Source organism: Bubalus bubalis, chromosome 19 (genome assembly GCF_019923935.1).
Source record: "Bubalus bubalis isolate 160015118507 breed Murrah chromosome 19, NDDB_SH_1, whole genome shotgun sequence".
Classification (NCBI taxonomy): domain Eukaryota; kingdom Metazoa; phylum Chordata; class Mammalia; order Artiodactyla; family Bovidae; genus Bubalus; species Bubalus bubalis.
This window is the reverse complement of record NC_059175.1, coordinates 23,673,047-23,686,465: the sequence shown is the minus strand read 5'-3', so window position 1 is coordinate 23,686,465 and position 13,419 is coordinate 23,673,047. Positions and strand designations below refer to the sequence as shown.

Sequence of the window (13,419 nt, the reverse complement as noted above, 5' to 3'; positions counted from 1 at the left end):
AAAATTCCTCAACATAATCAAGACAGAGTTTCAAAAATCGTAAGTGAAACAAAGAAAACCACTGAAAAATATCTAAGTATGCTTTAGTGTCTTAAAGTTACTGACCTTATCAATTCTATTATTGGTACAAAAAAGATTCAAGAGCAGTGATATCAAAGCTTATGACTGAGGAAAATGGTGCAAATGGTGTCACCCGGGTTGATAGTAGCATTATCCATTGCTGCCTATCCTCCTACAGTACTCTGTGCTTTAGTGAATGCTACTGATACAGATGGCATCTATTAAAAATGTATACCTTATTTAGATTTTGACTTTTCCTATCAAGTATTAAACAACTGAAGTTGTATGTTTTTGTGAAAATTTAATTACCACTGGTTTTGGAGCTCATTTTCTCCTCTGCGAGAAAGACCTTTAGACCCTTTCCTCCTCAAGTAGGTTTGAACTCTCTAGACATTAAGGACTGATAAGAGGATGAGGTGGGTCCACAGGGAATCACAGTAGTAAGTTATGATACTACAGACACAGGCTTTGCCTGTAAGGCACATGATGATGAATACCACATGGATGATACCAAAGAATTTATTGTAAATGTAGTGGCAAATACACTGAGAATAGCTATCATTAAAAAGAAATTAGAAAATTACACATATTTAAAGTATGTGCTTTTTTCCACCACCTTTACATTATGACTAGTACCAACATTTTAAGTACTGAAATACTTAATGGGATGGTCCATTTTCATATAATTTCATGACTCTCTTCAAAGCAGTTGATCATGAATTGCAGTTTCAATTATTATTCTCTGTTTTTATCAATTCAGTAATGATCTGGAGAATCTTGTCATCTGGATGGAAGAAGAAAAAAACCAATGAATAAATTCATCACTGACTAATTTTTCAGTGTATACACATGTAAACCACAGGTATAATTAATTAAAAGATTCTTTTAAATTAGAATACAGAGTTAACCCAGCAATATTCACTTATAAAACTAGAGATGCCTCTATTATTTCTTAAAAATTCTATTCAGACAGTAAATTTCCTAACTTTTTCACCTAGTTCAAGTCTACTTTTGGACTCATCCATGTACTTCAGAATTAGCCAGGATGCCAACAGTATGGGCAAGGAATAAAGCACTCTTTATCTGTTTTTCCATGTTTAGTTCAAAGGAAACAAAAAAATTCACCAGGGAAGCGCTCTAGGAGAAGTGTGGATGGCAAAGTGACAGACCGCTCTACACAACAAAGGAATCAAACGCCAATTAACTGGACAAACAGACTAAACAGGGGCTACGTTATTTGTTAGAGGTTTTCACAGCTGCCTCTGCTTTTAATCAGTTGGTCTGGTATTGTGACTTCATAACTACTTTCTGAATAGTTGTAATTATCAGGACTCCAAGACTGAAATTCTTATCTTATTAGACACTTCAATAAGAAAATGGTCTATGTTGCAATAACTGCAATGGAGAATACTGATAACTGGGCCCATGGCCTGACACTCAGGCTCTTGGAGGCTATAGTGGCATTAAATAAAAAGGAGTGAGGGAAGAAAGTTCACTGGCTCCAAGGCAAACATGACAGGTCTAGAAAGAACTATGATTTTTAGTCTGAGGAACAGTGTAGTAAAAGAAAATACAAGAGCAACTTCAGTTATTTCTTTTTCAAAAGCTTGGTGTCCCTTCGATCCCAACGTCTCTTACTCTAAAGTCCAAAAAGAGAGGACACTAATGTACCTCATCTTCCCTGAAGTCAAAAATACATGCCTCATCAGAGGGCAGGTTCCACTTTTCCTGTTATGGCAAAGATAAACATTGAAAGCATTTTAAAATTGATTTTTCTTAATTTAAAAGTTGAGGTTCAACCTGTACTTAATATAATGTATTTTTTGTTGTTGTTGTTTTAGGCTGTGTTGTAGTGCACAGAGTTCCTCAAGGGAAGAGCCCACTTCTCTTAATATGTCAAGACCTGATTTAAGTTTCCAGCAGTACAGGAAAACTAACACAGTTAAATGCTTATTCATTCACCTTCAGTTATGGAAATTAACAAAGTGTGAGACTTCAGGGCAGTAGCACTAGACCAGTAGCTCCCCAACTTGCCTACCTACTAGAATTAATTGGGATATTTGTTAAATATAATCACATTGAACAAATTGATCAATTCTTATCATTAAAAACAAGAAAACCAAACTGATGTGCAATGGGAAGGATATAGCACCAACCAAAAAATATTCTTTTCCTAAAAACCAGATTCTAATCAAGTCATTAGATATAACTACTAGTTTTCAGGAAATATAGAGAATGTGTATGTATGTTAGTTGCTCAGTCATGTCCAACTCTTTGTGACCCCATGGACTATAGCCCACTAAGCTCCTCTGTCCGTGGAATTTTCCAGGCAAGAAGACTGGAGGGGGCTGCCATGCCCTTCTCCAGGGGATTTTCCTGACCGAGGGATCAAACCCATGTTTGCAGAAAATACAGGGAACAGAGAAACATTAAATCAAAGCATGAAGATGCAACTGCCCAAATCCTAAACCTAAGAAATTCTACCAGAAAAACAACCTAGTTTATTAAAAATAATTGCATTTAAAAATGGGGATGGTAGTACAGGGGAAGTGTTACAGATGAAAGGATTATAAAACAGCAATATGGCCATAGGCTTCTCCCATAGAGGAGATTCAGTATGCCTGAGGTAGGTCTTTGGATCATATTTATATATATTTAACAACTGCCAGGATAACTCTGATGATTTGGAAAGTCTGGGAAACACTATACCAGACTACCCTGGAGGAGGGCATGGCAACCCACTCCAATGTTCTTGCCTGGAGAATCCCCATGGACAGAGCAACCTGGTGGGTTACAGTCCACGGGGTCACAAAGAATCGGACACGACTGAGTGACTAAGCACAGCAAAGCACATACCAGACTAAGTGGCAACTCAGGAGTCCCCTGCAGATTTCTGTTGAAGGATTACAGACTAACAGCTCTACATTTGGGAGACTGGTAGAGAAAACATATTGAGAACCTCAGAGAAAGTTTCTTTCTTAGAGTCAAACACTTACTTTCAAGAGACATCTTAGGGTTTTCAAGTTTTTTTCTTAAAACAGAATCAATGAGAACTCGTAGCTGCTTGAAAATGACAGCTATCTTAACAGGTGCCTGTTGAGAGATGACAAATTGAACATTAATCCCAGGAGTGTGAATGCGTTTAAAAAAAATCAAGGTAAGCATATATGCCTTACAATGTGCTTTAACACATATTGACTTAAATATAAAATGTTATGGGAAAAATAAATTACCTTCTGCAGCTAAGAGACAAACTTCAATTTCCTTAGTAAGTACCCATAAACTTGATACCTCTTTCCAGAATAAAGCAACCATTTTGCAATTGTTTTCTTCTCTTGTATCAACTCTATGGGAGTGAAGACTACAGTTTCGTTTTTGTGCTTTTTGATTTTATTGCTCAAAAATGCTTCATTTTTTAATTTAGCTTTCTGACTCTGTGCTTGTGCTTTCAACAATTTCACAACGATCTTCTGCTCCTCGATAAGGAAAGCACGCTTATCCTGTCGTGGACACATTTAGCACACATAGAACCATCAAAGGCCCAGCTGATTGTGTTTTTTCATTTTAGACAACCTCATAAGAACTTCAGGTCTCACAGCATGAACTCCTTGAAGTCGGCCTGGGCACAGCCCACATGTGGATTCTGGTGCTTTCCCAAACTTCTCGGTATAAAGGTAAACAATTCCATTACCAGGGATTCGGGACAGCCTGGTTTTGTTAGAGGCTGTATTGTAGGACGGCCTCCGACGGTAGGTCAGACACTGGACCATCCTGAATACCTCTAGATATCATCCCCGGAAGAGGAAGAAAGAGGACTACAGGTTTTAAAATGGAATGTTTAAAACAGCTTTACTGAGGAATAATTTATAGATCATAAAAATTTACTGTGTACAACTCAATGGTTTTTAATGAACTGACAGAGTTGTACAGCCATCACCACAATCCAGTTACAGAACACTATCACCATCTCCCCCTCTTTGTGAGAAGTGCACATACTTTTTAAACTGCCTTTAAAATTTACATCTCCAGTCTTAGACAAACAGTTATCATGGTATATCAGAGGAAAACGTATTAGATTTGCTTCAAGTGGTCAATGTTGATAAGTTATAGAGACATAAACTTATTGTTGGTAGCACTGATTGGTCTAATTTTTCCAGAGGAGAATTTTAACAGTATGAATTAAATGAATTTGTGTCTTTTTATAGGTGGCATGATATAGCAGAAGGAGCACAAGTCTGAGGATCATATAGTTCTAGGTTTAAACCTTGCTCTACTGTTAACAATCCATGTAAGCTATTTAACTCTCACTCAGCTTAAGTGCCTCGTCAATAGAAAGAAATCATCTAACAAGGTTGTTAGGGTATTAAATTAGGATGATCCATGTAAAATTAACTACTGAAGTCCACCACATGGCAAATCATTATTACTGACAACAAATGCAATATGCAATTAGGAATATAGTTTGATTTTAAAATTAAGCAGATTTAAAACCATACAGGCAAGATAAAATACAGATGTCTTCTATTTAAGTCAAACCATAGGAAGAAATTATGCAAACTCCAATTAAAAAAAAAAAAATCTATCTCAATGGTACTGGCAGTAAAATTTTAAGATCAGTTGTAGCATGTACCTGAAAATAGATCCAGCCATCAACAGAGATAAGGCGTTCCCGGTGCTGAACTTCTATATCACCACCAAAAAGTAAAACTGGAAAAGGGGTTATTAGGGTAGTTTCCCTCAAATACACTCGGGCATATCGTATCTGTATTAAAAAAAAAACAACAAAAAAGACACTTCACAGCCTAAAAAAATAAAAAATTCATTTTCTGTTTCATGTAAGCGTTTTTCTATAATTTGCTACTATTTTAAATTGTTTTATAAAGCTACATGTCTACATTATGTTGCACAGTCTCTTTTATAATAATCACAGTCACCACCTGTGTATTTATACTATTAAAAGGATTTCAAACATTAATTGTAAGGCTGAATTGTATACCTTGAACATAAAGTATGAATAAGCAGTGTTATGCTAATACTGTTAAATAATTAGTGGAAAGATAAAATTATGATTAAGTTTCAAAGTGCCTGGTTTCTACAGCAAGGTTCAGCAATGACCATTAGTCAGGAATTTGTCATGTTTTACACATTTAAGTTTGCTGATAAGCTGGGAGTTACTCAAGCCAATGCTTGAAATTATGGATCTTTATTAATTTAATGAGCTATGATTCAAAAGGTTGACTGTTTTAATCAACAAATATTTGCTATTAAGTTATCTTAGGTTGCATTGTGTCTCAGACTGTTGTAACATCACGTTTAGTTCTATCCCATTCCATATCCCCCTTATTTGGAGATGTGGAAAAAAGACATGTTTATATTTTTGTTGAGAAACCATGAACATCTTGATTTCAAATATGAACAAACATGAATAGCTCAGTTTAAGAACCAAATATACTATTTGGTGGGCATCCAAATTTGTTATGACTGACTTCTAGAATAATGTCCCGAATACTGGAATTTAAGAATGAGCACTTTACCTTCTCCTGGTATAAAAGCCATCCATAAATCTGCAAATCTCGATTAACTGAGGATGGATGTACTTGTGCTTTGCCTTGGGCTGTCTCCACAATGCAAGCCAATTTTTCTGTAATATCAACTGATTTTGTATAGATTATCTTCCCCACGTTGTCATACAGTCCAGCAGTAAGTACAGCTTTAAGAAGGGCAATTTCTTGGAAGGAAAGGGTCTGTGTGGCTCTGTTTCCTTCGAAGCTATTAGAAGTTGTAGATGATAAAAATCCTGCTGCTTTAACCAACTTGATTAACTCCTGCTTTACATCCTAGATTGGTTTGTTAAAAAGAGACACGATCATAATCAGTTAAAGAAGGTGCCAAACAACCTTGTACTTTATATTACTGTTTCCTATCAAAATGGACAGGATTCCAAAAAGCTAAAAAGAGAATTACCACATGATCTAGCAATCTCAATCCCGGGCATATATCCAGAAAAAAATGAAAACACTAATTCAAAAAGATACATGAACTCCAATGTTCATAGATATTTACAATAGCCAAGACATGAAAGAAACCCAAATGTCCATCAACAGACAAATGGAAAAAGATGATAATACACACACACACACACACAATGGGATATTATTCAGCACAAAAAGAATGAATTTTTGCCTTTTGCTACAAAGTGGATGGACCTGGAGGGCATTATGCTAAGTGAAATAAGTCAGACAGACAAAAAAAAATACTGTATGTTATCACTTATATGTGGACTCTAAAAAAAATAAAATTAGTGAATATAACACAAAAAAGAAACACGAACATAGAGAACACATTAGTGGCTACCAGTAGGGAGAGGGAAGGAGCGAGGGGCAAGGTAGGGGTAGGTGGCTGAGAGGTACAATCTACTATGTGTAAAATAATTAAGTTACAAGGATATGTTGCCAGCACATGGAATATACCCAATAAAACCCAATATTCTGTAGTAACTATAATGGACTATAATCTTTAAAATTGGTGAATCACGATGTGTATACCTGAAATTAATGTTATAAACCAACTACATGCCAATTTAAAAAAACTTGTGGAATTTGGCGTGCTAAAATATTTCATTTCTAACCTTATAATAAATATTAACATTTGCCAAATATTTTCCTAATCCATCATATTCCTAAGTAAAACCAGCAGCATGAAGTATACATCTCTGTGCGTTCTTGTTTTTGTTTTTTAATTTTTTTGGCCACATCTCATGGAATGTGGGATCTTAGTTCTCTGACCAGGGATCAAATCCATGACCCCTGCATTGGAAGCACAGAATGCTGACCACTGGACCGCCAGGGAAGTCCTTGTGCATTATTCTTTGAATAAATAATACTTTATTAGTTTAGCAAACTCTTTAGGCATTTCATTAACGTATCAGTTTATTTTCAGTTTAACACAGCCAATACTTTGAAGAAATGTTTTAATATATTACTATTCCTCAAGTTCCATAAATATATAATAAAACTTTAGTAAAAATGAAAAAAAAAAAAGATAACCTGCCATTTGCAGCAATGGTGATGGACTAAACAGTATGCTTAAGTGAAATAAGGCAGATAAAGATAAATACTGTATGATATCACTTAACTGTGGAATCTAAAATAAACAGATGTATACAGCAAAACAGAAACGGACTCACAGATATAGAGAACAAACAAGTGGCTACCACTGGAGGAAAGGAAAGGGGGCGGAGCAAGATAGGGATATGGAATTAAGAGGCACACACAAGTCTGTATAAAACAGGCAACTAGGATATATTGCACATCACAGGGAATTCTAGTCAGTATTTTATAATCACTTCTAATGGAGTATAATCTAGAAAAATACTGAATCACTGTGCTGTATGCCTATTATATTATAAATCAACCATACTTCAATTAACATACGAACGTCTAATATGTGAAAGCAATAAAAATGTGCCTGAATGCATTTTCATTCAGTATATCTACTTTAACAGTAGCTCTGCTTTCAATAGTTGTACTCAATAAGGATGGGCACATAGAGACACTGAGGAAGAACTACAGAGGACTCTGATCCTAGACTGTGAGAACCTTCTTCACTTGTCTCTGGGAAACAATTTCCTGAAGAACTCTAACCGTGTTTATTAATGGCAACCATCTAAACTTGTTGCTTAAAATCTTTTTCTACCTTTAGTAATGCCAATCAGCTAAAATACCACAGGGAGGATGAGCATTTTTTTTTAAAAATCCAATTTTATTTTTTTGCCTTTTTTTTTTAAATTGGAGGCTAATTACTTTACATGGGTTTGGGTGGACTCTGGGAGTTGGTGATGGACAGGGAGGCCTGGCGTGCTGCAGTTGGGTGGACTCTGGGAGTTGGTGATGGACAGGGAGGCCTGGCTTGCTGCAGTTCATGGGGTCACAAAGAGTCAGACACGACTGAGCGACTGAACTGAACTGAATTACTTTACAATATTGTGGTGGTTTTTGCCATACATTCACATGAATCAGCCATGGGTGTACATGTGTTCCCCATCCTGACCCTCCCTCCCACCTCCCTCCTAATCCCATTCCTAAGGGTCATCCCAGTGCACCAGCCCTGAGCACCCTGTCTCATGCATCAAGCCTGGACTGGTGATCTATTTCACATATGATAATATACATGTTTCAATGCTATTCTCTCAAATCATCCCACCCTTGCCTTCTCCCACAGAGTCCAAAAGTCTGTTCTTTACATCTGTGTCTCTCTCGCTGTCTCGCAAGGATGAGCATTTTTAAAGTAGACCGGATACAAGTGATTAAAAGATGAAGTTTACATTTAGGATTTCCTTGAGTTTTCTGGTTTGGGACTTAAGGGACTTCAAATCCAGGAGAAGAAAAATCAGACAGACAGTTGCTGTAATACCACAAGACTGGTAAAGAACTGAAAACCCTGTAGCTTAGGGGAGGTGAAGACAAGGCTGATAGAAGGGAGTGGGGGGCAACTTGAAGGTCTGGAGGAAGTGGAGTGCAGACAAAGGAGCGTTGCTTATCTTGCCGTATCTTGAACCCTAGCCAGACAACCTTTTAAAATATGAGCATAGAATAGGGGAATTATGTGAGAGGTTAAGTTTATTTTCTGAATGCTTTTATAGCACGTCTGCTCTAAACACCATTTCCCTTTAAATGCTGTACTACACTTGAGACATATCAACCGATTTTAACATGTGGACCTTGTGTGGATCATGATTTGAACTAGCTGTAAAAAAAAAAAAATATGAAAAATCAGGGATATTTACACACTGTATAGTTGACGATATAAAGGAATTATTTTTTTCATTTTTTCATTATGCTAAAGAAATGCTTTATGCTAAAGAAAAAAACAAGTCCTATACTTCAGAGATATATAACAACCTGACATCTGGGATTTGCTTCAAGATAATCTAGACGGCAGATAGTGGATTAAGGGGAGTATAAGTAAAACAAGATTGAGCACATGTTGATAATTATGAAGTGTGAAATAAGTACACAGGAATTCACTATACTATTGTCACTTTTATGTATAGTTGAAAATTTCCATGATAATTCAAAGTAACAACTGATTTTCAGAGTTGAGAAAAACTGTAGCGTATCCCCAATTCAATTTCTTTTTTTAAAATGAGAAACTGAGACTAAATTAACCTTCTCCAAGCTTGAGCTGTTGAATAGACAACTATCCTAATTCCCAAACTAGAGTTATTTCTATGAAATCATGTTGCATCTTTGACCACTTCCTGAATATAATATGATTGTTAAACACTATTTTGGAAGCAGAGTTTTAACCACTGAACAGCCAAGGAAGTCCCTGTTAAATACTATTTTGAATAACCGTGTAATACAGGTTACCTGTTGTGGTAAACAAAACAAAAAAATCACAAATTTATTAATTTAGCAAATGTTTATTAAACACTTACTATGTGTCAAGCACTATCCTAAGCATTTCTTTTCCCAACATAATCCCACTGGTCCACCATATGACCCTAAATTAAGACAGTTGCATTAAGACTTACCTCTAGGGTTAACAGTGATGTTCTATTAAGAAAGTTCTTCCGGCAATATGCTATTTCAGAACGAAAGCCTCCTTCCTGCCGTGCTTTCTTCCATCTACATAAGAAAAATGACCAAAGTTTAATGTTTCCAAACTCGCACTTTCAGAGGTACTAACCATAGCTTTAATTACATTATAATCATGTAAAATGAGCAAGGGCCTTGCCTGTTTTAAAAGCTAGCCAATTTCAACTACAATATAGGTATTTTTTGCTTCTGTATAACAGTAAATTAATAACTTCAAATATAAGGTAATACACACATAGTAATACAAAGTACATTGTTCTTAAAGTTTAGGATTATAAAAATACAAATCTCTAAAATAATTATACTTGACAGATGAAGTAACTAATACTAAATTTAAACCTTAAATGTATCTTTTTAATAAAAGTCAAAGATAAAATTTTTTAAATAGTTAATACCCTCAGGTTTGACCTACTGACAAAACCCAGATTATTTCTTTACCCCAGGTATGCATTGTAGATCGTCAGATGATCTGAATCTGCCATGGCCAAGGCTGATTTTGCAAGATCTGCTTCATCTTTTCGACCAATGGGTGTGGTAAAAGGAGACTTCTCTGTCATAACTGCAGCTAATGTTGCCTGCCCATAAATAAACAAAAAAATGTAACCTTAAAGAGGTACACACTGAAAGCTGATTTGTATTGTAATAGAAAGCAAATCATAGAACAACTGCACTTTCAAGTTGCATGCTTCTTCTTTTGAATTTACTGTGCTCTATAATAGCTAGCATTTTCATTTTAGTTAGTTACTTTTAGTTTCATTTTATGGAATTAAAAAAATCTATCATTTACTTTTATATCATCTTTGTGAGACAGGGAAGTAATAGCAACAGAATCAGGGATTTTTAAAAATGAGTATTTGTGCAAGAGACTGATAGTCTGTCACACAGTTAAAAGAAATTCCTTAATCACAGATCAGAGATCTTGACTCTGAGTCTGAATTTCCATTGCCTGCAATGCTCCTTAAATAATTCTTACATAATCTGGACTATATATCAACCCATTTGTTGTTGCTGCAGCTTTTCAGATCAACTATCATGGCAGTAGATATTTCTTGGACTCAACACAATTCTGGTATATATTTCTGATACTAGGGGAAAAAAAAAGAGACTAGAGTAAGTCATACTCTCCCCATTTTGATTTCAAACAGCCTTATTTGTAGTCCCAGATAAGGCTACAACTTGATAAAGTTGGAATGGCAAAGCAGGCAAGAGATTCAGAGAGAGGCAAAAAGTTTGTTAATTCTGAGATAATTTGAGAAAACAGAATTGCTGGTAATTGCTAGCTTAGAGAAAACCCAGAAAAAGGGAAGGAAGTTTTGATTCTAAAGTGTGGAGTTCAAAACTCTCAATGAATCCATCTACTGTATGAATCATCTACTATATATATATGAAGAATTAAGTATTTCAAGTGGGATATTTGATAGCAGAAGTCTACAAGCCAAAACCCTTTTACAAAATAATACCCACAATACACAAGAGTATATGGGTGAAGATACTTTCTTGTATATAAATATAAAAAGTTAAATATTCAAAAATTCTCATTAAGCATTCAGATTTTCTGGCTTTAATGTTAGTATGCTGCTGCTGCTGCTAAGTTGCTTCAGTCGTGTCCGACTCTGTGTGACCCCATAGACAGCAGCCCACCAGGCTTCTCCGTCCCTGGGATTCTCCAGGCAAGAACACTGGAGTGGGTTGCCATTTCCTTCTCCAATGCATGAAAGTGAAAAGTGAAAGGGAAGTCGCTCAGTCGTGTCCGACTCTCCGCATCCCCATGGACTGCAGCCTACCATGCTCCTCCATCCATGGGATTTTCCAGGCAAGAGTACTGGAGTGGGGTGCCATTGCCTTCTCTGTAATGTTAGTATAGACACCCTATTTAGTTAAAAAATTTTTTCCCAACTTAATACCTTCCCAACCAAAATGATATTTACAGTGCAGAAGCAGCAGTGTTGCTTGTCTTACCACTGGATCCAGGCAGCCAAAAATGGCGCCAAAAATAAGCATCTTGCCAATCTTGACATTCACAGGCAGAGCTGCAAGGTGTTGGCCCAGTGGAGTCAGTTTAGGCTCATTTAGTTCACAAGCTCCAATTTTTCGGAGTAAATTCATTGCATTGCTGATTACTTGAAGTTGAGGAGGATCTAAAGCTTTGGAGAGGAAATCTTCAGGAGAACCAAGATTGCATTTCTGCAGATTGAAAAAGTGATAAATTTGGATGTGATCAGAAAAAATTTTTAAAAAGATGGTCAAACTGGAACTAAATTTAAGTAAAATTTTAAGCAAAGAGGAGATTTTTCCAGTTGCATATTTTTAGTTTCTTCATTCTTGATTTTTATAGAACCAAAAAATCTAAGAACTGAAGGATATTATAGATCTTTCATACCAGGAAGCCTTTGGTCTAGTTCAGGACTTTTCAAGTCCAGCTCTACTGTTAGTGGGCCCAGATAATTCTTTGTTTTAGAGGACTGTGCTGTTCACTGCAGAGTGTTTAGCAGCATCCCTGGTCTTGACCCACTAGATGTCCATAGCATGGTCTCCCTCTCCCCTCAGTTCTGACAACTAAAAATGTCTTCTGACATTCCAGGCTTTCCCTGGTAAGCAGTATCATCCCCAGTTGAGAACTAGTGTTCTGGGCTATGAGTGTGTATTTTAATTTCTTAAAGTATGAGTGCCTATGGCAGATTTAAAGCACAGTGGGTTACTTATAAAATATGGGGGAAGGGGGAATTTATTAGAGCAGAGTAAATAAAATACTTGAAAATCTAGTGCAACAGAAGGTAAGATAAGTTTAGGTCTTCTTTTTCTTTTTTCTTAGAAAGGGGTGGAGAACAAAAGTTCATCTAAATTCCCTTGGGATTACCATAATATGAAGACATAATTCCTCCAAAGGCACGCGCAAGATTTCAGGGACAGAATAGTCCATAAAGCCTTCAAATCTGAAAAATAAGGTAAAATAATCCTAAACACTTATTATCAGAAATGCCACGCTGGTTTGTGTGTTTTTAATCTCCAGGCTATGCCATACCTTTCTCTTGTGTACATGCGGAAACAGAAGCCATCTCTGACCCGCCCAGCTCTCCCCTGGCGCTGCAGAGCACTGGCTTTGCTGACAAATGTCTCAACCAAAGAACTCATCTGACTGCTCTCATGGTACCTAGAAAAATGTTTTAGTAGATAATATGTAGATAACTGACTTAAATCAAAATCTAAAAAAAAAAACAGGAAGTATTTGATTCTAAAGTTGAAGATTAGAATGCCTATTAATTATGCAATAAGAATTCTTTGAAAAAGTGAGAAATTCTGCTGTGAACATCACAATTCAAAGCACCTTTCACAAAATACAGCTCAACCCTGAAAACACTTCCTCTAAAGGTACAGTTAAAAAAAAGCAGGAGTATATTTTGTACTGGACAGTCATACTCATTTCCAAATATTGCTAAAGTTTTCTAAGATTAGGGACAGTGTATATAGATTAGAATAGACCACGAAGATGGTCTCCCTTATTTGTTAAATATAAACATCAAAACATTTATAAAGCAATAATCTTTCTGTTAAAATTAAATTTATTTAACAGTTAAAGTCATCTACTATGCGCCAATTACTGTACTACGTACTTTCAATTTATGAAATTTTAATTTTCCCACTTACATATGAGGAGAATACTGATGATTATAACTGATGTCATATTACTTGCTCAAGCCTATAGATCAGAGATTTATAATCTAACTCTGATTCTAAAACCCATGCTTTTTTATAACCCCAC

At 36.0% G+C, this 13,419-nt stretch overlaps 1 protein-coding gene and 1 pseudogene across 1 annotated transcript in view; both read right to left on the bottom strand.

Moving 5' to 3' along the window:
• Positions 1-563: 563 nt before the first annotated feature.
• DHX29 (DExH-box helicase 29) overlaps positions 564-13,419 on the bottom strand; it is a 46,105-nt gene continuing 33,249 nt past the window's right edge. Inside the window, exons 19-27 of the mRNA XM_006074154.4 lie at positions 12,682-12,810; positions 12,517-12,592; positions 11,619-11,843; positions 10,098-10,234; positions 9,596-9,689; positions 5,595-5,897; positions 4,691-4,822; positions 3,057-3,153; positions 564-844 (exon numbers count right to left, since the gene is read on the bottom strand). Of these exons, the coding sequence (XP_006074216.1) occupies positions 789-844; positions 3,057-3,153; positions 4,691-4,822; positions 5,595-5,897; positions 9,596-9,689; positions 10,098-10,234; positions 11,619-11,843; positions 12,517-12,592; positions 12,682-12,810 (1,249 nt within the window). The 3' untranslated portion in view covers positions 564-788. The remainder of the gene's footprint in view (positions 845-3,056; positions 3,154-4,690; positions 4,823-5,594; positions 5,898-9,595; positions 9,690-10,097; positions 10,235-11,618; positions 11,844-12,516; positions 12,593-12,681; positions 12,811-13,419) is intronic.
• Positions 3,160-4,679, bottom strand: LOC102406559 (annotated as a pseudogene).